Here is a 24,640-nt window from a genome sequence, read left to right on the forward strand (position 1 = left end):
ACCCGGACGTCCAGAGGCTTCTCCCACCCCAATCGGAGGAGCCAGCTGAAGGATGGCGTTCCGGCCAACCCAGGAGACTAGGAGGCACAATGCGGTGCGCTTCACAAGGACCCAGCAAGAGGAAACGGAACCAGGACTGACGAGACTGGAGTTCAGCCGGACCATTCTTCAGAGGGGTATGGGTTTTTCCCCTTCTGACTTGAATTGTTTGGTGAAATTGCCAGGGCTTAAGGAAGTGTTTGAGGTCAGTTTTAGGAACCCCCAAAAGTTACAAGAAATGTGGTCCTTTTGGGGGGAGAATAAATATCTCGCTCCATACAAAGAATTTTGTGTGGATGCACTGACAGACAGAGAAATGAAAGTTGTTACTGTCCAATTTTTCAATGAGGCTGTTAGCGACTATGATATTACAACATGGCTTAACCGCTATGGGAGGGTGTCATCAGAAGGGAGGAAAATTACAGATGAAGATGGGGTTTGGACAGGAGCCAGAAAGTGGCTGGTACGCCTTAATGTTGATCCATCGGGCATTGGAGGCGTCCGCCACATTCCAAACTCCATAGTGTTAGGGCCCAACAGAGGGCTGGTATTCTATAATGGGATGCCAAAACTCTGCAGGAAATGTGGGGAATTAGGACACCTGGCGGCCGCGTGTACTGTAGTCAAGTGCAGGAACTGCGGCGCCCCCCACGAGACCAGCCACTGCAGAGAAGAGAGGCAGTGCAATTTGTGTGGAAAGAAGGGGCACCTGTTTAAGGACTGCCCCTCTTCCTATGCCAACATGGCCAGAGCCAGCAAGGCAAACACAAACAAGCCTAGGCCTGAGCAGGAAGAGGGAGCAAGTAACAAAGATCAGTCCACATCACCACCAACAGTATCCAAGACCCAGACTCCAGCACCACCATCATCACCAGCACCCCCCTCACCCCCCCGCCCCCGAGACATGTCCCGTTTTACGAGGACCCCTTCCCCCAGCCCAGAGAGAGAGTACAACAGCTACTCCACTAGCTCCTCCAGTAGCTCCTCTGATGCAGAACACGAGGCAGGGAGGGAGCCCGGACCCAGCAGCGGCCCCCCCCTGAGTAGGGCCCTCTCAGCGCCAGCACTCCCCCTCGGCTCTCGTTATGACGCCATAAGGATTGAGTCCGTGGGGGAGGAAAGCGAAAGCGACAGTGAAAGTGAGAGTGAGAAGGAGGGGAAGGGAGTGAAGAACCAGCAGAGGGTGGGGAAAAGAAAGGGTAGAGACGAGGGGGGGAAAAGAAAGAAGATCAGGATCAAAGACAGCAAGTTGCAGGTGGCCCCCATAGATCCAAAACCAGCTAATGTCCACACAAAGTCCCCAGTCTTGCCCTCGCAGGCAGAGACGGAGGCGAGTGGGACGGCTACACTGCCGCCTAGTGGGCAGGTAGCAGCCAGCCAGGGCATCCCCAGCCAGCCTTCCCAGTCGTTGGCACAAACCCTAGCACACCTCGCAGAAGAGGTGTTCACTAATGCACCGAGGGAGAGGTCGGGGTCAACACCTTCCCTGACCAGCAGTACCTCGGTAGCAATGACCCTCTTCAAGCGAAGGGCCTCCCTTCAAAGCATCCTTGACCCCCTCCCTTGTATGGGCAAAACCAGGGGCCCCCTAGAGGTCCTCCTAGATACAGCACTGGAGGACATGGGAATACCCCTGGACGCGGTAAGCCAGAAGTCTGCTAACAGCTCCAATTCAACAGACGGTAACAGCCAAAGAATGCTGTCTGTCATAACCCCCCCCCAGGACAAAGCTGACCCACACGTTCCGAGGGGCCCTGAGCAAGTTCCACCAGACTTACCTTGTGGGGAGTTGAATAGCCCCAACAACTCCACGTACTGTGCATATAAAGACGGTGCCTTCTTGGACGAGGCAGCAGTGAGTACCTTCTCAGGGTTGATGGGAGTTGCAAATAAGCCCAAGCCCCCTCGAAGCAAGCGTAGAGCTAAGAGTAGGAAGAGTGTCCCGACCTCCCAATCATAGTCGCTATGGGGTGGACGCAGCGACTCCTTTTCTTGTTAGCTACCCTGATGGCCCTGATATGTGTGTCTGTTAATGTCAGGAGCATCAGGGAGACACAAAAAAGATTTGATGTACTAAACTATCTAGCTAACTTGAAAGCAGATCTCATCTTTCTGCAGGAGTGTGGTATTTCGTCGAGCCCTGATTATAGGGACCTGAAGGAGAGTTGGACCCTGGGGGACTCCTTCTGGTCGGGCTCCAACATAGCCAGAGCCGACGGAGTAGGTATCCTGTTTAAAAACCCATTTATTACCTCCCGCAGCAGCAGGGAGGTAGAACCTGGTAGAATTCTGAGCGTGGATGTGACATACAACAACACTCCCCTCAGACTGGTCAATGTCTACGCACCCACTAACCAAAACGAAAGAGTTCAATTTTTTCCACAGCTGCGTCCACTCCTGCTGGGGAACGTACCCGTCATCGTGTCAGGTGACTTCAATTGTGCTCTGAGGGACGTAGACCGGAGCAGGCCACGCAACGACCGCTCTAGTAGAGTTTTGTCCTCCGTAATATCTGATTTCTCCCTGTGTGATGCAGGTAAGGACCTGGTGCCTCCCTTTACCTGGGTGAGCTCATCTGGGACCTCCTTCTCCCGTATAGATCTCGTCCTGCATACCAGCTCCCTTACGAAGACGGCAGTAGACACCCAGGCCGTCTTCTTCTCTGACCATAGGCTCCTGCAGGTAACATTGCAGGTCCCTCAGACCTCCCAGATGGGGTCAGGGGTCTGGAAATTAAACACCTCCTTACTCGATGACCCCTCCATAGCTGCAGCCTATAAGAGCAGGCTTGTTGAGTGGACCACTTTGCGTGACCTATTCAACTCCCCTATAGAGTGGTGGGAGATGGTCAAAATGAGAACTAAGGGTTATTTCATAGCAGCAGGCAAGAGGAAAGCAAAAGAAAGGAGGGCCAAATATAAATACCTGAATGCTGCCCTCCAGCGTCTGAGCCTGCTTCAGCTTCGGGGGTTCCCTGTAAGCGACGAGATAGCCCAGACCAAGCTAGATCTTTCAGTGCTTTGTAGGGAGGAACAACGAAAGGTCATGCACAATGCAAAAGTGCAAAAAATGGAGGAAGACGAAAAGTGTACTCGCTTCTTCTTCCAGAAAACGAGGGAGAAGCGGCACTTGATGTCCTCCATGCTCGACAGCAGGGGGAGGATAGTAGAGGATAGTGAGGGAGTGAAAAAAGTGGTAGAGAACTTCTATAGGGACCTGTATAACATCAAAGCTACAGATGACACCCTGATAGAGTGGTTCCTGAGCCAGTTGGAGCCTGACTCAGTGCGGGACGAGGAGGAGGAGGAGAAGGACCCAGAACTCACGCTGGAGGAGCTCACCCAGGCGGTTAAGACCATGAACACCGGTAAGACGCCAGGTCCAGATGGCATCCCGGGTGAGTATTACCATCTTTTTTGGGACACGCTAAAAGTCCATTTAGCGGAGGTCTACAGAGCGGTCTATAGGGAGAAGCGGTTGGGCCCTTCTATGCGGGAGAGTGTAATTACTCTCCTTCATAAGAAAGGGGAAGTTAAAGATCTACGGAATTGGCGCCCAATCAGCCTCCTTTGCGTGGATTACAAGATACTAGCCAAAGCTCTGATGCTCCGGCTACAAGTACACCTCCCTTTGGTCATTGGCCCTGACCAGGCTTGTGGCGTCCCAGGGAGGTCCATCACGGATATTTTAATGTTAACAAGGGACATTCTGGCTTATTCTAGAGAACGGAACCATCCCCTCTGCCTGTTCAACCTTGACCAGGAGAAGGCGTTCGATAGGGTAAGCCATGAATATATGTACAAAGTGATGGACCAGATGAAATTCGCTCCTGGACTTAGGGAGTGGGTTAAAACCATATATACAAACATTAGTACCCGAGTCTTGGTGAACAGGCACCTGACTGGTAAAATATCTATCCAGTCAGGGGTCAGACAGGGTTGCCCACTATCCCCACTGCTATATGTCGTGTGCATTGAACCCCTCCTGCAGGCAATTCGTAGGGATACCAATATAACTGGTTTCCAGCTGCCTGGATCCAACGGGGTCCAGGTCAAAACAACAGCATATATGGACGATGTGTCACTCATTTGCACCAACACATCGTCGGTACCTCGGATTAGTAATATCCTTGAGAAGTACTGCACGGCGACCGGGGCAGTGATTAATAAGTCCAAGAGCGAAGTCTACGTGTCTAAAAATTGGCAGGTAGATAGGGAACTGTCGGACATGTACCCTGTCAAAAAGGACAAAATCAAGATTCTGGGCCTCATTTTCGAGAACAATAGCTCGGGGGCCCAGAGCTGGACGGCGGCCATTAACCAGGTCCGTAAAAAGATTGGCGGATGGAGCACAAGATCCTTAACAATGACGGGTAGAGTATTAATAACCAAGTCTATACTGTTCCCCATCCTCTCTTATGTAGGAAAAATCTTTCCCCCAGACAGGACCACCAAAAAAGTGGTGGACCGCATTATCCACCGCTTTATCTGGGGCAGCAAGATGGAGAGGGTAAAGCGAGCCACTCTGAGTAAAGCCGACAAGAAGGGAGGTAAGGGGGTCCCGGACGTTGTGCAGCTCACCCGAGTGCAGGGGCTCACGCAAACTATCAAGAACATCCAGGCCCTGGACAGGAAGGTATGTTACATGAATCGTTTCTATTTTGCCACCTGTCTCAGGGCCTTGGGCCTCTGCACTATTGATAACACCGTGCCGTACTCCTGGGACCCCCCATTGTATTATAGAACCTTAAGGGACACTATATATAAATTGGGCTTAGATAAAGCAAAATTGGCCTCCTGGGAATACAAGGCTGTAACTAAATATCTTGCCGGTTCCCAGGAAATTGAAAAAGTAGCTACTTTCTCCCTCACCCAAAGCCAAAAAATCTGGGAGAATGTGTCTCACAGCTGCCTCAGTAATGTCCAGAAGGATATAGCATGGAACACCGTCCACAGTGCACTCCCCACTCGAGCGTTCATGTTCAGGAGGGGACTAGCCCAAGTAGAAACATGCCCCTATGCAAAGTGCCGCAAGAGAGAAACACCAGCCCATATCTTCTGGGAGTGTGATGTGGCTGGCAGTGTCTGGCTCTCTGTCTCTGTCTTCCTAAACAGGTTTGCTGACACGGCCAAGATGACCGCTGAGACTGTGCTCTATGGGCCTGCGGGAGGAATCACTACCAGCACAGCTAAGTGCGTTTGGCGTGTCATCAATGTTGTCAAGCAGATCCTGTGGGAAGGCCGTAACGTCTGTGTCTATCACAAGCAGGAGCTAGACACTATCACCACGACCAGAAGGGCACAAACTCTTATCAAGGACTTTGTAATTCTGGACATCCGGACCCTCGGGAAGGACAAGGCCTGCGCGGAGTGGAGGATCGCCGGACTTCAGGACGTGAAGATGGAATAAGGGAAAAAACTGGAACCGCTAGCTCCTAGGAGCGGGACTACGGGGCACCGCTAAGCCTTTTATTTATTTTGTCATGCCAGCATTCCGCCCTTTTTAGCTGGCATGACCGTTTTTGAACGGTGCCCTGGTTTTATGTAGTCTTTTTGTTTCAGTTTTATGGACTTTTATTTGATTTATGTTGAATGTTTTATTTGATTTTGTTTTGTTTTATGTATCTTTAAGATTTTTAATGTAAACTATTAAAAGTTACATTTTAAGTGTTTTAAAATTTTAGAATTTTAACTCACTGTTCCACACACTGTCCCTTTTCCCCTGTCCCTGTTTTAGTAATATAGTTTTATGTTCACTTTTGAACTTTTAGAGAGCACTCCCCGGCCCTCACAAGCACTGGTTTTTTATAGATGGTTCTTTTTTTCCAGTCACTTTTAAAACAGCACAGGTTTTTTTCATGTTGATTTTAATCTGTGTCTGTTTTAACCATGTACAAAGCACAATTGTCTTGGTGTTTTTAAATGTGTTTTAAATGCTTTTAAAACAAAATGTATGTCTGTATGCATGAATGTCATCTTTAAAAGAAATGTAAAATGAATGAAAAAACGAATGGGTGTAAATGTAAAAAAATGTAAAATCTCAATAAAAGAGTATTTTACTAAAGATTTATGAGTTTTAACTAATTTTTTGATGTCCTGTTTCGGCGGGGCTTCCTTGTGTTGTAAAATAATAGAACTGTGGTATGTATTGTTGGTTCGGAAAATGGGCGTGCTATTCACAGTAACCTCCGTTACAGACTGCAGACTTTTTGCTCAAACTAAGGAAGTGGGTGTTTTAGTTGTTTATGTATAGTAGAACCGATTGTACCCCACTTTCATCCAATCACTCAACCATTCGTGCAAGATGGTGGGAAGGGAAGTGAAGCCTCCGAATCATTTGGTTCGCAAAATTCACTGAGCCGAAGCAGATAAAACGCTTCATGCTCTTTAGTGCCTTCTCTTGGTAGATCTGCACAACTCAATACATTAAGTTTAGGCACAGACCTGCACAACAGCGCCAAAATCATGTTGCGGCGGCAGCAGTATTACATCCGTAGTGGTTTAGCACTACCATAAAGAATGAATGAGAAATAGTTTAGTGCGGTTTAGCTAAACAATTCTCGACAGGGGGGGCCAGTGCAGTCTTCCTGAGAGTACAGAACGGTCGCTTTTCACGCATTCCTCGTTAGTATAGTGGTCAGTATCCCCGCCTGTCACGCGGGAGACCGGGGTTCAATTCCCCGACGGGGAGATATATATTTTTTTTATTATTTTTTAAAAACTTTCCTTAAATATTTTACGCACAAAATGTAGTTGACAATTATTTACCAGATATGGTATATATTCGCTTTTTTATCTATACCTATATACGTAATCCTTACCCGCTGTACCATATTTACAGTATTATTCGTTGAGTTTAACTATTTATTATTTGACCTGTGCTTTTGTACATTTCAGAATATCATTTTTATAGACGATTTCTATTGCTAAAACAGTTTGTGCAAGAATACTCTTGTCCTCACTGAAAAAAAAGTGTTTCGTAAAAAAAAAAAAAAAATAGAAACATAAAAAACAGACCGTGGAGAGTCACTAAGGGGGCGTGACTATGACGAAAGGGGCAGTTCTGTAAATAGAAAAAGCTAAATACATAAATGTTAACAAACACATTCTTAAAAGTCGGAAGTATGTATGTTAAGCGCCCGTGATAACCACTACACTACCTATTCTGCATCGTTCTGTTTTCAGTCAGTATGTTTTATCTAAAACTCAACTATTTGAAAGTTGAACGGCAAATTAACGCTATTACAACTATATGGGATAAACACAGACCCATTGAAAAATATAGACTATTGAAGTGATGATACGCCTGTACTTAGAAAATGAACTAAACGCGTACATCACCATCGACCTGTAGCACTTGCTGTGCTCAGTGCTTGAGCGCTGTCTTCCGTGAAGTTTCCGTAGTGTAGTGGTTATCACGTTCCCTTTCAAGTCGAAAATAACCATCAAGGTATGGGACATTGCCGTCAGGCAGTAGGGATTGGCTGAGCTTTATGTCAAAGCTGCCGATAGGCCTCCGCGCAAGCTGCCGTGTAAGCCCGCCCCCTTGGGAGCTTACTATACGCAGCGCGCGGAGAGTCACTTCCTCTTTTTCCTTCAGCATCAGTAGCGGTAGGACTTAGAGCTATTTTGACTGATTGTACTCACTAAGCTTAGGCTTGAGAAGCTGGTTTATCCCCTTCTCCGAGTTTATTTCAGTTATTATTATTATTATTATTATTATTATTGTATTGTATTATTTTAGGATATATTTTGTGTCTACATTATATATTCCTTTTCGCTTTGCTTCGGCATTGCGTTCTTCGTGGTCTCCCCGTCTTTCCTCTGTTCCTTATATTTACTGTGTGGGTTTTTTGTATATATATTTTCTATATATATTATATTTTGTGTAATTATATTGTTATATATATTTACATTGTGTGTCGGACGCGTGTTGGGTTGGCCTTGGCCACGCGCAATTGCATCCTCGGTCTAGCTTTGGCTAACCGTGTGTGTGTGCGGGTAGTCTGCTCTGCAGTGTCCCCCCCCGCGGCGCGTTCCCGCCACGTGGTATTGCACTACACTCCCTTTCCTTTTGCAGCGTCCACAAAAAAAAAAAAAAAAAAAAAAAAAGTTTTTCCCTTCACTATACAGAGGAAGACAACCACCAACGTGCAAAATCCCCAGCACCTTCAGGTAGGTATTGCACAGCACCAGACACTGTACCAGCACTTTGCGTCTCCGCTTGGCGGGTCAGCTGACGCTTAGGCGTCTGTGCTAGCGTTCCACGCTCGGTACTCGCGCTTCGGCGCTCGCGCTCCGGCGCTCGCGCTCCGGCGCTCGCGCTCCGGCGCTTTTGGTGTCAGCGCTTGTGCGCTTGGTGCAGCGCTTCGGCGCTTTGTGCAGCGCTTCTGCGCTTGGTGCTTAGTGCTTCTGCACTTGGGGCTCAGTGCTCGACGCTCGACGCTTCGGCGCTCGACGCTCGGTGCACGTTCCATCAACGTCGGTGCTCGACGCTCGGTGCTCGACGCTCGACGCTCGGTGCACGCACCCTCGACGCACCTCGGTGCTCGACGCTCGGTGCTCGACGCTCGACGCTTCGGCACTCGACGCTCGGTGCTCGGCGCTTGGCGCCTCGACGCACGCACCCTCGACGCTCGACGCACGCGCCTCGACGCTCGACGCTCGGCGCTCGACGCTCGGTGCACGCACCCTCGACGCACCTCGATGCTCGACGCTCGGTGCTCGACGCTCGACGCTTCGGCGCTCGACGCTCGGTGCTCGGCGCTTGGCGCTCGACGCTCGGTGCACGCACCCTCGACGCACCTCGATGCTCGACGCTCGGTGCTCGGCGCTCGACGCTCGACGCTCGGTGCACGCACCCTCGACGCACCTCGATGCTCGACGCTCGATGCTCGACGCTCGGTGCTCGACGCTTCGGCGCTCGACGCTCGGTGCTCGGCGCTCGGTGCTCGGCGCTTGGCGCCTCGACGCACGCGCTCGACGCTCAACGCGCGACGTTCGACGCTTCGGCGCTCGGCGCTTCGGCGCTCGACGCCTCAACGCGCGCACCCTTGACGTCGACGCACGCACCTCGGTGCTCGACGCTTCGGCGCTCGGTGCTCGACGCACGCACCCTCGACGCCTCGGTGCTCGACGCGGCGGCGCTCGACGCACGCACTTCAGGTGCTTGACGCTTGGTGCCCAGCGCTTCGGCGCTCGACGCGCGCACCTCGGCTCTTCGTCATTGACGTCAATATGTCTGGGTTCCACCGTTGTGTGACCTGTCAGGCCAAGTTGCCTGCCAGCGACCCTCACGAGGACTGCGTCGCATGTTTAGGGCCGGACCATGCAGCATCTGCCCTGGCAGACAGGGCATACTGCCAGCTATGCGCAGGGTTTCAAACACGCACCCTGCGCCAGAGAGCTAGGAAGGCGGTGGGAGGTCGTTCCCCATCTTCGGGCTCGTCCCACACCGTCTCGGCCCCACCATCGTCTATCGTGTCGCTGCCGGCGACGTCTCAGCCTATGAGCCCATCTTCCCAGCTTACAGCTGGTCAAAGGTCTCCAATTAGGCGTGCTCGGGAACGTTCCCGCAGCCCCTCCTCTCGCGGGGCTCGCCCCCGTCGGCAGTCGCGATCCAGATCTCGATCGCCTCGCCGGAGAAGGCACTCCCGCTCCCCTCGAAGGGGTAGACGGCATCAGGACACATCTGGGGTGGCTGAGCCTGTCACGCGGGAGACCCGGGTTCAATTCCCCGACGGGGAGATTTTTTTTTATTTTATTTTTTTAAAACTTTCCTTAAATATTTTACGCACAAAATGTAGTTGACAATTATTTACCAGATATGGTATATATTCGCTTTTTTATCTATACCTATATACGTAATCCTTACCCGCTGTACCATATTTACAGTATTATTTGTTGAGTTTAACTATTTATTATTTGACCTGTGCTTTTGTACATTTCAGAATATCATTTTTATAGACGATTTCTATTGCTAAAACAGTTTGTGCAAGAATACTCTTGTCCTCACTGAAAAAAAAGTGTTTCGTAAAAAAAAAAAAAAAAAAAAATAGAAACATAAAAAACTGACCGTGGAGAGTCACTAAGGGGGCGTGACTATGACGAAAGGGGCAGTTCTGTAAATAGAAAAAGCTAAATACATAAATGTTAACAAACACATTCTTAAAAGTCGGAAGTATGTATGTTAAGCGCCCGTGATAACCACTACACTACCTATTCTGCGTCGTTCTGTTTTCAGTCAGTATGTTTTATCTAAAACTCAACTATTTGAAAGTTGAACGCCAAATTAACGCTATTACAACTATATGGGATAAACACAGACATATGGCTTCCCATTGAAAAATATAGACTATTGAAGTGATGATACGCCTGTACTTAGAAAATGAACTAACACGTACATCGCCATCGACCTGTAGCACTTGCTGTGCTCAGTGCTTGAGCACTGTCTTCCGTGAAGTTTCCGTAGTGTAGTGGTTATCACGTTCGCCTCACACGCGAAAGGTCCCCGGTTCGAAACCGGGCGGAAACAGCTTTTTTTTTTTTCTGTATTATTATTTTTCAGTGGTCTCTATGTGTTGCATTTTATTTCCGAACGTTTAAAACCCGCGGGTTAATTATTTATTTATTTTTTTTAAATGCAAGCGTAAATGTATCATAGCGACAGAAAGAGAGAGGTTATGGAATATCTAGACTTCAAGGTGGATCTAGCCAATGTTCTGCTTGCTTGCAGAAAACCATTGCAATGAAGACCAGCTGCCACACCAGAGGAAGAGCACACCAATGCCAGCAAAGGTGTTTTTTTCTGAATAAAAAATAGCAGGATCTTCGGGTCTGAGCAAATCTCAAGATCCCTGCTTTGAAACCTTTAGCATTGCATAGATCCCACATTCCTCAATCCTGGAACGGAACACATTTTCAAGGCCTCGTTAGCGCAGTAGGTAGCGCGTCAGTCTCATAATCTGAAGGTCGTGAGTTCGATCCTCACACGGGGCAGCACTTTTATTCTTGGGTAGGAGTTATTTAAACATAAATACCAAAATCGTTTAAGGCTGGGGTTGCCTTAAAAACTGTCAAAACGTTGTTCATGGTCGTAAATACTTAGATGTCCTTATTATTTTAAAACTGGGTATCAACAAAGCATCTGGACAAATGTAGAACTGCTACAATTTGTATGTGAGCACAGGAATGGACATTAACATGTACGCGCTTACACTATAAAACGTATCAGGGCTATATTATATATTAAGGGCTTGTATTATTTATGGTGTTAAATAAAAACTATATATGTTAGTAAGCTACTGTATGAATAGTGGACCGTGTCACAAGACGTCCTTCCGTAGTGTAGTGGTTATCACGTTCGCCTAACACACAAAAGGTCCCCGGTTGGTAACATTTTTTTTTTATTATTTATTTAAAATAACAATCCGTTACAAATACATTTTTTTTATACTTCTTAGATCATATTGCATATATCGCAAACTGCAATATACAGTGCATTATTTGTACAGTACTCAAATAAATGCAACCATCAGCCATGCTGTTACAAAAATGCTGCCACGTCTAATAAATATAACTGATTAAAAAAATAATAATAATAATAAAAATACACACGTGTTTCCAACCGGGAACTTTTCGCGTGTGAAGCGAACGTGATAACCACTACACTACAGAAACATTTAGTAAGACATTATTATTATTATTATTATTATTATTATTATTATTATTATTATTATTATTATTATTATTATTATTATTATTATTATTATTATTTATTTCTTAGCAGACGCCATTATCCAGGTTGACTTACAATCGTAAGCAAATACATTTCAAGTGTTACAATTCAAGTAATACAATAAGAGCAAGAAATACAATAACTTTTGTTCAAGCAAAGTACAAGTGTGACAAACCACAATTCAATAATACAGCAGATAATAGTGATAGTTAATCAGGATATGATTAAATAGTGATAGTTACATCAGGATGTGATTAAATACAAAGTACTACAGGTTAAACACTTGGCAGATTACAGTATTCTGAAGTACAGGATTAAATGCAGTAAAATAGGGGGCAGATAAGAGCAAAATAAAGCACATTTACATGAAGGGTGATAGTGTCCCAGGATACAGAGGAGTTCTACAGGTGCTGTTTGAAGAGGCGAGTCTTAAGGAGGCGCCGGAAAGACATGGAACCCACTTATCAACCACAATCACCTACAAATAGACAATAAGAATTGTACTGTAGTGTGCAATTTGCGATACGTGCCGTATAATCTAAGACGTATAAAAAATAAATATATTTGTAATGGGTTGTTATTTTAAAATAAATTACAAAAATTAATGTTTCCGCCCGGTCTCGAACCGGGGACCTTTCGCGTGTTAGGCGAACGTGATAACCACTACACTACGGAAACACATGGTGTCAACCTCCCCTATTCATATAGTATCTTACTAGCACCTTGCTTGAGTGAAGGGAGTACATTATATTGAACTCGTTCTGCAAAGCATTTTTTTATTTAATTTATTGCATAAATGAAAGAACAAGACTTTAATATATAATATAGCCCCGATACGTTTTATAGTATAAGCGCGTATATGTTAATGTCTGTTCCTGTGCTCACATACAAATGGCAGCAGTTCCACATTTGTCCAGATGCTTTGTTGATACTCAGTTTTAAAACAATAAGGACATCTAAGTATTTACGACCATGAACAACGTTCTGACAGCATTTCACATTTTTGGTATTTATTTTTAAATAACTAACCAATAATAAAAGTGCTGCCCCGTGTGAGGATCGAACTCACGACCTTCAGATTATGAGACTGACGCGCTACCTACTGCGCTAACGAGGCCTTGAAAACGCTCCCTGGTCCTAGGCTGAGAAAGGTGGGATGTTTGTGAACAAGGGACCTTCCACGTGTTAGGCAAACGTGATCACCACTACACTAAGGACACCTTTAATGAATTTCAGAAACCATGAATTTCAAATACATTGAAATTTGAATACATACAGATAATGTACTGTATATTGCAGTTTGCGATACGTGCATTTTCTGTTGTCCCGGATACAAGTATTACAGTACCATTATAACGGACAACTGTATTAAATATAATTGCGCTTTAGATAAAACAGTCTCTCAAACAAGTTTCTAGCTGTTGTAAATATTACATTTTTTAACACTCAGAACTGACACCGATTGTAAAAATGTCAATCGTGTATTTTTATTGATAATATTACAAAATATTTAGTTTACTATCCGCGCATTTCTACAGCTGACATTTGTAATACGAACATATATTATTGGCATTTTTTAATTATTGGTGACTATAGGTACCGTACTAGTGAGAATTAAAATAATACTGTAATAACATTTTTACCTTCAGATGATTGTATTTCGAAATAAACCAAAAGACTTCAAGATTCAATAATCTACCGTCGTTGAAAACGATAGGTTGCGGATGCAACCCCGGTTCCCTGAAAGAGAAAATAACCATCAAGGTATGGGACATTGCCGTCAGGCAGTAGGGATTGGCTGAGCTTTATGTCAAAGCTGCCGATAGGCCTCCGCGCAAGCTGCCGTGTAAGCCCGCCCCCTTGGGAGCTTACTATACGCAGCGCGCGGAGAGTCACTTCCTCTTTTGCCCTTCAGGCCGTGAAGGCCTCCAGAGCGACCTCGCGGCTTGATGGTTATTTTCTCTTTCAGGGAACCGGGGTTGCATCCGCAACCTATCGTTCCCTTTCAAGTCGAAAATAACCATCAAGGTATGGGAACAGTGTACCCAAGCCGTCGCGAGGGAGGATTCTCGGCAGTAGGACAGACTTACGTCATAACGCAACTGCGTAGGCAGTACATCTACACATATGCGGAGCTGCGCCTCAGCGTCTATGCTCGCAATGACACCTGTCCCAAGGTGGAATAGTCACACCATATTGTACCTACTCTAGACGTCCGCAACCTGAGGCGTCATAGAGTGCAACACAGATGCTCCAAATGACGGAGCAGAGGATTCCAGCACATTTAGCCTGTAAAACCTCATGAAAGTATGCGGCGTAGCCCAACTGGCTGCCGCGCAAATATCAGACACCGGCACCCCTCGAAAGAGGGCCCAGGATGTCGCCATACCCCTGGTAGAATGCGCCTTCAACTGCCCTGGTGGAGGAAGGCCTGCAGATTCATACGCTAATTTAATAGCATCCACTATCCAGTGGGAAAGGCGCTGTTTAGACAGCGGCTGACCCAAAGATCTAGAACCATGGCATATGAACAACTGTTCTGTCTGCCTCACAGTCCTTGTGCGGTCAATATAACACCTCAATGCCCTCACAGGGCAGAGCATGTGTAACCGCTCTTCCTCTGGGGAAGAAAAAGGAGGATGGAACGCCATCAACTCGACTGACTGGTTCATGTGGAACGGGGATATAACCTTTGGTAAAAAGGCCGGATTAGGGCGCATGGAGACCTTAGAACCGTCTCCTGCAAAACGAGTACAAGAAGGATGCACTGACAGTGCATGTAACTCGCTCACGCGTTTTGCTGATACCACAGCCAGCAAAAACGCAGTCTTAATAGATATGAGCTTCATATCCACGCTGTGGAGAGGCTCAAACGGCGCCTTGGCAAGGGCTTCCAGCACCACATCAAGGCTCCACGACGGTAAACTGGTCGTTCTTGGAGGCCGCAAGCGCCTTGCGCCTTTCAGAAACTGAGATGCCAAAAAATGGCAACCAGGTGATAACCCGTCAATGCGTACGTGGCAAGCCGAAATAGCGGCCAAATACACTTTAAGTGTAGAGGGAGACTTACCCTCGTCTAACAGCTTCTGCAGAAACTGTAATATCACTGCCATAGGGCAGGAGACCGGGTCATGGCCCTCAGCCAGACACCAACTCTGAAATAATTGCCACTTATACGTATATTGCGACCGAGTGGAGGGCGCCCTCGCACTTTGAATGGTCGATATAACCGCCGTCGAAAGCCCTAAGGCTGACAGGCGCTCCCGCTCAGGGGCCAAGCCCATAGCTGCATGAGCTTGGGGTTCGGATGCCATAGCCCTCCTTGGGCTTGGGACAACAGGTCCGCTCGCAGAGGGAGCTCCCTCGGGCGACCGTGCAACAACTGATAACCACTACACTACGGAAACTTCACGGAAGACAGCGCTCAAGCACTGAGCACAGCAAGTGCTACAGGTCGATGGTGATGCACGTGTTTAGTTCATTTTCTAAGTACAGGCGTATCATCACTTCAATAGTCTATATTTTTCAATGGGAAGCCATATGTCTGTTTATCCCATATAGTTGTAATAGCGTTAATTTGCTGTTCAACTTTCAAATAGTTGAGTTTTAGATAAAACATACTGACTGAAAACAGAACGACGCAGAATAGGTAGTGTAGTGGTTATCACGGGCGCCTAACACACATAACATACATACTCCTGACTTTTAAGAATGAGTTTAACATTTATGTATTTAGCTTTTTCTATTTACAGAACTGCCCGTTTAGTCATAGTCACGCCCCCCCCTCTCCACGGCCTCTTTTTTATTATATTACATATGAAGTGGTGGCCAATGCTGTTTTGAGTGATGAAGAATAAGAAGTTGTCCCTTCTCATATAAGGTAAGAATGAGTTGGATGGTTAAAATAAAATTATACATGGCGATGATTAATAGATTAAATTATACCGTTTCCATGAATGTCCTGAAGAAGCCAGTGTAACAAACCGTTAGAGTACCCCTGCGTGATACTCTATTACTGCTTCCACCGACTGGCACAGACACGAAGAACGTTCAGGCAACTAACTTTTATTTACAATATTTACACAAGTCAACACTTTCTTTGTATAGATTATTGCCCTGTACGGGTCACTAACTGGCTCACTTCTTTGCCCCTCTCTAACTATTTCAGAATACCGAGTTCTACAGGCCGAGGCCTGTGCAAGTCCTTTCCCCGTGGAATTGAGTCCACTGGGATGAACTTAGCAGGAAACTCTAGCTGAGGAGCCTGGTAAGTGTCAGGAAGGATCCTTCGACCCAGGTGGGTCAGTCCACAGTTACGTACAGGCCACCTCCCTCCGCTGGAGTAGTCCTGTACGCTGGTAAGTTCAATGTAGGCTTTCCCTGCCGGGGTAGCTTTGTATTCCAAGTCAGAAGTGGCTTCCCCCTGCTGGAGTATTTCTGCAACACTGGTAAGGGTGGAACAGACTCCCTCTGCTGGAGTCTCTCTGCAACACAGGTAAGGATAGCGCAGACTCCCTCTGCTGGAATCTTGCTGCAACACAGGTAAGAACAAAGAAGACACCCTCTGCTGGAGTGTCTCTGCAACACAGGTAAGGATAGCGCAGACTCCCTCTGCTGGAGTCTTGCTGCAACACAGGTAAGAACAAAGAAGACACCCTCTGCTGGAGTATCTCTGCAACACAGGTAAGGACAAAGAAGACACCCTCTGCTGGAGTATCTCTGCAACACAGGTAAGAACAAAGAAGATACCCTCTGCTGGAGTATCTCTGCAACACAGGCAAGGATAGCGCAGACTCCCTCTGCTGGAGTCTTGCTGTAACACAGGTAAGCGTAAGCAAGTATGGAATGGGCCCTCCCAGAAGAAGGGCTCTGTTGATAAAGAATTGTATCCAGGCTGTGGGGAAGGACCCCTGCAGCTGACGTCCCAGTCGTTCACGGAAACACGGGAGTGTCTCCGAGTTCAAGCACAATATCCATACTGTCCACACCACCTGTGGGTACTGTTGTTCATGTGTGTCACAATAAAGCACGTCCAGAAAACCAGACTGCTGCCTCAGTTCTCTCTGTTACAGCCCGCTGTTCCTGCAGCGCATGAATACGCGCTTTCCCTCCGAGTCCCGAGTCAAACACACATACACAAATAGACGGCAGTTGTGACGGTTCCCAATCGTCACGAAAACTGCGGAACTGTTTTAAATTAACTACCGAGAGGCAGCGTTTATCTACCAACGTTTCATAAAATAAATTAAACTTTGTCAAAACAAAAGACTACCTCACCAAGAGGAAAACGCTCACGGTATAAACAAAACACAACTCTTGTTCAAAAAAGAAACCAAACGTTCACTTTACCTTACAATACTACGTAATGCACTCTCAACCTTCTGGGAACTATTCAGCAGGACAAACCGGCGGTGCTCCCCAAAATCACCCCCTGCTGTCCTGCTCCACTTCCCTTTATACCCAGAAACCCCGCCTTGCCCATTAGTGCTAAGGTTCCTGGGTTGCGTAGTCTTTCAAATGGCGTTGCCATTTCTTAAAGGCGACACCGCTCTTTCTTACACCTGTGATACGGCATTTAGTCTCAAGAGAACAGTCATCCTCATCATCATCTTCCTCCACATTCAGTGTGGGCCAGGTGATTCTTTCAAGGATCATCTTGAGGAAAAAAAGAATGAATAGATAAATGAATGAACGGCAGGGGATCTCTTGCTGAACCTTATTGGCCATTTTTGTTCAATTCCAATATTGAAATGGCTCAATACCAAGCTTCATCTCAAAGCTCTATACAAGCTGGGTTTTATATTGTAGACCAAAACACCAAAAAATATATAAACTTCAGAATTAGAAATATAACTAGTAAATCACATTATCAAAACACTGAAACAGTAACACACTGCCACAGGCATTCAAAACTTAATTAGGGAACAACATGTAATAAAATGTAACACACCTGGGAGGTGTATAGTGTGTCAGAATTTCAATGTGCTGAATTAAGCAGGTGAATTTGTTAAATGAAGTCCTTTAGTGATTGTTTCAACTAAAAATTCCCTCTTCAGACCTCAATCACAAGAGTTTCCCTTTTATTGAACACATTTGCTGGATAGGGGCTCTCCATGACTGGATTTGGCCACCCCTGCTGTAGGTTATCAATTAATTACACAACTAACCAGTACAATGAGTAAACCGAACATGGATATGCACGAAACAAACCTACTTACAGCGTGAAGGAGGAGTTTGTCCATTAGCCAATGCCGATTTTCTTCTGTCACCCCTGGAAGATCCCAGCTTAATGCCAATTGCAGTATAATGCTTTTGTCTTCTTCACTGAGAAAAAAAATTTGTAAGACAACATTAGCATAAACATTTCCTGAAACCCACTACATGCAAATTTCTTCATTTTACTGCAAGTAAACCTTTCAAAATAGTTAATGTACTGTATTTAACATTGACCAATTACATTAACAAAAACTCTATACCTGCTGCTACAGCTGTCACTGTGACTATTTCTGAGAAAGAAAAGTCTCTCACAAAAGAGGCACTTCATCAGGGGCCCAGTGGATAAGGACAGTCCAGGAACCTACAAAATGAATTGCAGCAGACAATTTGGGTTTCTGGGTCCCTTAAATATTTTGCTGAGTACCCCTCATTAGGGCAAGGAATAACAGCCTAGATCCGGCTTCTCGTAGATCCTGAAATCTTCATTTGTTCAAATCCACCACCTTCACTCAGTTTGGGATAAGATTTGAATAACTGGCTTCTGAATCCTTCACAGCTGCTGTCACAACCTTGACATAAAAAAGAACACAAATGTAATAAATGTGAATCTAGCGAACATCTTACACACTGATACACAACCTTGTATTTTGCTGCTACTAAAGCGGCATAGGTTTTTTATTGGTTTTATTTTTGTATACCATCAACACAAAGCTGAATGGATCACTAACTGCAAAACAATCCAAAACTAAATTCCAGACATTTACTTTGAGTGGCATCTAAAAGGATTTTGGGAGCTTTATGATACTAATAGTGGTTGATGACATTTCAGTAGCATTGAGCAGTGGTTTAATAAAAAGTCTAAAATATCGAAGGTACAGGTTACATTGCATTGAACTCTACATCGCGTTATTTGTTATTATAGACCGTCTCATTAGGTTTATTTGTATCTGATTTTAGAGTCGTGATATATACTGAGCATCGAAAGAAACTTTTTAGATAACATTCTCTAGAATGACAAATTCTGTTTTACAGCAGGTGCAGTAAGATTGTAATGTGCTGATTAACAATTGACATTGTACTGTATGTAGTTATGAGGGGACAGGGTACTGTGAAATTCACAGGCAAGTACTAGCGTGTGGCCACCGTTGCTGAGCAGTAGACATTTTGTCAATGTCCATCATGTATATACCTCGTTTTTTTTCCGAATTAAATGTGTAATAATACTGATACGTTTCTTGTGATGTTCAGTATATGTACTATTAAATAAACCGTTTCATTTTGACAGAATATTTGCATAAACGTACCTTGAAAGGAGATTCTTTTCTCCCCCAGTCCTGCTACATTCAATTCGTCTTTTTCTGCTGTCTAGTCGGCACCGTGGAAATGGTTTTCCGTTTTAGACAGCAGAAGTTGTGAGTGTAATAACACCAACACGGCGCTGGAGTGGGAACGTTCGTCTTTTTGAAGACGATCCTCTGTATGGGGCGAAAAATCCTTGAAAACAAAAAGGGACAAAAATATAAACTATAAAATATTACTATACCACTATAGCATGCAGAAATTGTGAATCTAACCCACTTAAAACAGACACAATACGGTTAAGAACAAATTGAAGGAGAATGCTCAGCAAAACAATTAAACTACTAGCTAAATGCAACTGGCGCTGAAAACAAAATGCTCACAATAATACACGGCCTTCCAACACACAGTGATCTAGCGAGCCCACATCGGCATCGATTGTGTTCCCTGGAGCAGGGAGAAACAAACTTCCTACAGCCAATAGTGTACTTGATACCGCCCACTGAATGAATAAATAAATAAATGAATAGATGAATGAATGAATAAATAAATAAATAAATAAATAAATAAATAAATAAATGCATAGAATGAATGAATAAATAAATAAATAAATACATAAATAAATGAATGAACAAATAAATAAATAAATAAATGCATGAACAAATAAATGTTGCAATAAATCAATATTTCAACATTTATTTATTTATTTATTTATTTCTCTATGTATTTATTTTTAATTTTGCCATGGATAGTCCTCCATACTCCATAAAATACAGCGATCTGATAGTAAAACGTATTTTGGTAACTTGGAAAACGAATACCTTGGGTTGAGCAATACTGTTGGGTGGAAACCGCGCTAGCAGGGATGAATCACATTTGCATACCCATAATGCACGTTGCCAGAATCTAATTTCCTCTTATGTAATGTATGCTTTTAAAATATCATATTTAAATATAAATGTCAGCATACAGTACTTGTATACTGTTTTGGTTGTTTTTCTCAAGACGTAGATGTTAAAATGCTCGTTTTAAAAAAAACTTTAAAAAAATAAATAAATAAAAAAAAAATCTAAAAAAACTAACCGTCCCTTGTTACAATAGCAATATGAGTAGGTTGCTTACTGCACTAACAAATGTTAATATACTCTGGTTTCTCTTCAGATCGCATAAATCTTTCGCCTTTTACTAAAGATTTCCGTGGAGAGGAACATTTATGAGTTTTAACTAATTTTTTGATGTCCTGTTTCGGCGGGGCTTCCTTGTGTTGTAAAATAATAGAACTGTGGTATGTATTGTTGGTTCGGAAAATGGGCGTGCTATTCACAGTAACCTCCGTTACAGACTGCAGCCTTTTTGCTCAAACTAAGGAAGTGGGTGTTTTAGTTGTTTATGTATAGTAGAACCGATTGTACCCCACTTTCATCCAATCACTCAACCATTCGTGCAAGATGGTGGGAAGGGAAGTGAAGCCTCCGAATCATTTGGTTCGCAAAATTCACTGAGCCGAAGCAGATAAAACGCTTCATGCTCTTTAGTGCCTTCTCTTGGTAGATCTGCACAACTCAATACATTAAGTTTAGGCACAGACCTGCACAACAGCGCCAAAATCATGTTGCGGCGGCAGCAGTATTACATCCGTAGTGGTTTAGCACTACCATAAAGAATGAATGGGAAATGGTTTAGTGCGGTTTAGCTAAACAATTCTCGACAGGGGGGGCCAGTGCAGTCTTCCTGTGAGTACAGAACGGTCGCTTTTCACGCATTCCTCGTTAGTATAGTGGTCAGTATCCCCGCCTGTCACGCGGGAGACCGGGGTTCAATTCCCCGACGGGGAGATTTTTTTTTATTTTATTTTTTAAAAACTTTCCTTAAATATTTTACGCACAAAATGTAGTTGACAATTATTTACCAGATATGGTATATATTCGCTTTTTTATCTATACCTATATACGTAATCCTTACCCGATGTACCATATTTACAGTATTATTCGTTGAGTTTAACTATTTATTATTTGACCTGTGCTTTTGTACATTTCAGAATATCATTTTTATAGACGATTTCTATTGCTAAAACAGTTTGTGCAAGAATACTCTTGTCCTCACTGAAAAAAAAGTGTTTCGTAAAAAAAAAAAAAAAAAAAAATAGAAACATAAAAAACTGACCGTGGAGAGTCACTAAGGGGGCGTGACTATGACGAAAGGGCCAGTTCTGTAAATAGAAAAAGCTAAATACATAAATGTTAACAAACACATTCTTAAAAGTCGGAAGTATGTATGTTAAGCGCCCGTGATAACCACTACACTACCTATTCTGCATCGTTCTGTTTTCAGTCAGTATGTTTTATCTAAAACTCAACTATTTGAAAGTTGAACGCCAAATTAACGCTATTACAACTATATGGGATAAACACAGACATATGGCTTCCCATTGAAAAATATAAACTATTGAAGTGATGATACGCCTGTACTTAGAAAATGAACTAACACGTACATCGCCATCGACCTGTAGCACTTGCTGTGCTCAGTGCTTGAGCGCTGTCTTCCGTGAAGTTTCCGTAGTGTAGTGGTTATCACGTTCGCCTCACACGCGAAAGGTCCCCGGTTCGAAACCGGGCGGAAACAGCTTTATTTTTCTGTATTATTATTTTTCAGTGGTCTCTATGTGTTGCATTTTATTTCCGAACGTTTAAAACCCGCGGGTTAATTATTTATTTATTTTTTTAAAATGCAAGCGTAAATGTATCATAGCGACAGAAAGAGAGAGGTTATGGAATATCTAGACTTCAAGGTGGATCTAGCCAATGTTCTGCTTGCTTGCAGAAAACCATTGCAATGAAGACCAGCTGCCACACCAGAGGAAGAGCACACCAATGCCAGCAAAGGTGTTTTTTTCTGAATAAAAAATAGCAGGATCTTCGGGTCTGAGCAAATCTCAAGATCCCTGCTTTGAAACCTTTAGCATTGCATAGATCCCACATTCCTCAATCCTGGAACGGAACACATTTTCAAGGCCTCGTTAGCGCAGTAGGTAGCGCGTCAGTCTCATAATCTGAAGGTCGTGAGTTCGATCCTCACACGGGGCAGCACTTTTATTCTTGGGTAGGAGTTATTTAAACATAAATACCAAAATCGTTTAAGGCTGGGGTTGCCTTAAAAACTGTCAAAACGTTGTTCATGGTCGTAAATACTTAGATGTCCTTATTATTTTAAAACTGGGTATCAACAAAGCATCTGGACAAATGTAGAACTGCTACAATTTGTATGTGAGCACAGGAATGGACATTAACATGTACGCGCTTACACTATAAAACGTATCAGGGCTATATTATATATTAAGGGCTTGTATTATTTATGGTGTTAAATAAAAACTATATATGTTAGTAAGCTACTGTATGAATAGTGGACCGTGTCACAAGACGTCCTTCCGTAGTGTAGTGGTTATCACGTTCGCCTAACACACAAAAGGTCCCCGGTTGGTAACATTTTTTTTTTATTATTTATTTAAAATAACAATCCGTTACAAATACATTTTTTTTATACTTCTTAGATCATATTGCATATATCGCAAACTGCAATATACAGTGCATTATTTGTACAGTACTCAAATAAATGCAACCATCAGCCATGCTGTTACAAAAATGCTGCCACGTCTAATAAATATAACTGATTAAAAAAATAATAATAATAATAAAAATACACACGTGTTTCCAACCGGGAACTTTTCGCGTGTGAAGCGAACGTGATAACCACTACACTACAGAAACATTTAGTAAGACATTATTATTATTATTATTATTATTATTATTATTATTATTATTATTATTATTATTATTATTATTATTATTATTATTATTTATTTCTTAGCAGACGCCATGATCCAGGTTGACTTACAATCGTAAGCAAATACATTTCAAGTGTTACAATTCAAGTAATACAATAAGAGCAAGAAATACAATAACTTTTGTTCAAGCAAAGTACAAGTGTGACAAACCACAATTCAATAATACAGCAGATAATAGTGATAGTTAATCAGGATATGATTAAATAGTGATAGTTACATCAGGATGTGATTAAATACAAAGTACTACAGGTTAAACACTTGGCAGATTACAGTATTCTGAAGTACAGGATTAAATGCAGTAAAATAGGGGGCAGATAAGAGCAAAATAAAGCACATTTACATGAAGGGTGATAGTGTCCCAGGATACAGAGGAGTTCTACAGGTGCTGTTTGAAGAGGCGAGTCTTAAGGAGGCGCCGGAAAGACATGGAACCCACTTATCAACCACAATCACCTACAAATAGACAATAAGAATTGTACTGTAGTGTGCAATTTGCGATACGTGCCGTATAATCTAAGACGTATAAAAAATAAATATATTTGTAATGGGTTGTTATTTTAAAATAAATTACAAAAATTAATGTTTCCGCCCGGTCTCGAACCGGGGACCTTTCGCGTGTTAGGCGAACGTGATAACCACTACACTACGGAAACACATTGTGTCAACCTCCCCTATTCATATAGTATCTTACTAGCACCTTGCTTGAGTGAAGGGAGTACATTATATTGAACTCGTTCTGCAAAGCATTTTTTTATTTAATTTATTGCATAAATGAAAGAACAAGACTTTAATATATAATATAGCCCCGATACGTTTTATAGTATAAGCGCGTATATGTTAATGTCTGTTCCTGTGCTCACATACAAATGGCAGCAGTTCCACATTTGTCCAGATGCTTTGTTGATACTCAGTTTTAAAACAATAAGGACATCTAAGTATTTACGACCATGAACAACGTTCTGACAGCATTTCACATTTTTGGTATTTATTTTTAAATAACTAACCAATAATAAAAGTGCTGCCCCGTGTGAGGATCGAACTCACGACCTTCAGATTATGAGACTGACGCGCTACCTACTGCGCTAACGAGGCCTTGAAAACGCTCCCTGGTCCTAGGCTGAGAAAGGTGGGATGTTTGTGAACAAGGGACCTTCCACGTGTTAGGCAAACGTGATCACCACTACACTAAGGACACCTTTAATGAATTTCAGAAACCATGAATTTCAAATACATTGAAATTTGAATACATACAGATAATGTACTGTATATTGCAGTTTGCGATACGTGCATTTTCTGTTGTCCCGGATACAAGTATTACAGTACCATTATAACGGACAACTGTATTAAATATAATTGCGCTTTAGATAAAACAGTCTCTCAAACAAGTTTCTAGCTGTTGTAAATATTACATTTTTTAACACTCAGAACTGACACCGATTGTAAAAATGTCAATCGTGTATTTTTATTGATAATATTACAAAATATTTAGTTTACTATCCGCGCATTTCT

At 43.6% G+C, this 24,640-nt stretch overlaps 1 protein-coding gene and 11 non-coding genes across 14 annotated transcripts; 7 read left to right on the top strand and 5 right to left on the bottom strand.

The window, feature by feature from the left end:
• The first annotated feature begins 6,657 nt into the window (after positions 1-6,657).
• On the top strand, positions 6,658-6,729 carry trnad-guc (transfer RNA aspartic acid (anticodon GUC)). Its single transcript has one exon. It is a non-coding gene; the product is annotated as a tRNA-Asp (tRNA).
• A 3,770-nt stretch (positions 6,730-10,499) lies between these two features.
• trnav-cac (transfer RNA valine (anticodon CAC)) lies at positions 10,500-10,572 on the top strand. Its single transcript has one exon. It is a non-coding gene; the product is annotated as a tRNA-Val (tRNA).
• A 391-nt stretch (positions 10,573-10,963) lies between these two features.
• trnam-cau (transfer RNA methionine (anticodon CAU)) lies at positions 10,964-11,036 on the top strand. The gene has a single exon. It is a non-coding gene; the product is annotated as a tRNA-Met (tRNA).
• Positions 11,037-11,270: 234 nt separating this feature from the next.
• LOC117431358 (uncharacterized) lies at positions 11,271-19,761 on the bottom strand. 3 transcript variants are annotated; one of them, XM_058996067.1, is made up of 5 exons: positions 19,674-19,759; positions 19,296-19,485; positions 18,252-18,560; positions 17,994-18,099; positions 11,271-17,430 (listed from the first exon to the last, which is right to left on the bottom strand). In XM_058996067.1, the coding sequence occupies exon 5, from the start codon at positions 15,087-15,089 to the stop codon at positions 13,983-13,985; it is 1,107 nt and encodes a 368-aa protein (XP_058852050.1). In that variant the 5' UTR covers positions 15,090-17,430; positions 17,994-18,099; positions 18,252-18,560; positions 19,296-19,485; positions 19,674-19,759; the 3' UTR covers positions 11,271-13,982. The 3 variants fall into 3 exon arrangements, with proteins under 3 accessions (XP_058852050.1, XP_058852049.1, XP_058852051.1); XM_058996066.1 differs by having other exon boundaries at positions 19,296-19,761; XM_058996068.1 differs by having other exon boundaries at positions 18,304-18,560; positions 19,296-19,752.
• Positions 12,381-12,453, bottom strand: trnav-aac (transfer RNA valine (anticodon AAC)). The gene has a single exon. It is a non-coding gene; the product is annotated as a tRNA-Val (tRNA).
• trnam-cau (transfer RNA methionine (anticodon CAU)) lies at positions 12,820-12,892 on the bottom strand. Its single transcript has one exon. It is a non-coding gene; the product is annotated as a tRNA-Met (tRNA).
• A 670-nt stretch (positions 19,762-20,431) lies between the features above and the next one.
• Positions 20,432-20,546, top strand: LOC117969821 (U5 spliceosomal RNA). The gene has a single exon (XR_009308192.1). It is a non-coding gene; the product is annotated as a U5 spliceosomal RNA (small nuclear RNA).
• Positions 20,547-21,053: 507 nt separating this feature from the next.
• On the top strand, positions 21,054-21,125 carry trnad-guc (transfer RNA aspartic acid (anticodon GUC)). Its single transcript has one exon. It is a non-coding gene; the product is annotated as a tRNA-Asp (tRNA).
• Positions 21,126-21,839: 714 nt separating this feature from the next.
• Positions 21,840-21,912, top strand: trnav-cac (transfer RNA valine (anticodon CAC)). Its single transcript has one exon. It is a non-coding gene; the product is annotated as a tRNA-Val (tRNA).
• Positions 21,913-22,300: 388 nt separating this feature from the next.
• On the top strand, positions 22,301-22,373 carry trnam-cau (transfer RNA methionine (anticodon CAU)). The gene has a single exon. It is a non-coding gene; the product is annotated as a tRNA-Met (tRNA).
• A 1,338-nt stretch (positions 22,374-23,711) lies between these two features.
• trnav-aac (transfer RNA valine (anticodon AAC)) lies at positions 23,712-23,784 on the bottom strand. The gene has a single exon. It is a non-coding gene; the product is annotated as a tRNA-Val (tRNA).
• A 366-nt stretch (positions 23,785-24,150) lies between these two features.
• trnam-cau (transfer RNA methionine (anticodon CAU)) lies at positions 24,151-24,223 on the bottom strand. Its single transcript has one exon. It is a non-coding gene; the product is annotated as a tRNA-Met (tRNA).
• Positions 24,224-24,640: the final 417 nt, after the last annotated feature.

Source organism: Acipenser ruthenus, chromosome 22 (assembly GCF_902713425.1).
Source record: "Acipenser ruthenus chromosome 22, fAciRut3.2 maternal haplotype, whole genome shotgun sequence".
Lineage (NCBI taxonomy): Eukaryota > Metazoa > Chordata > Actinopteri > Acipenseriformes > Acipenseridae > Acipenser > Acipenser ruthenus.

Bases quoted from the DNA above. Each gene is read 5' to 3' on its own strand.
- LOC117431358 (XM_058996066.1), bottom strand. From the start codon at position 15,089: ATGGCATCCGAACCCCAAGCTCATGCAGCTATGGGCTTGGCCCCTGAG.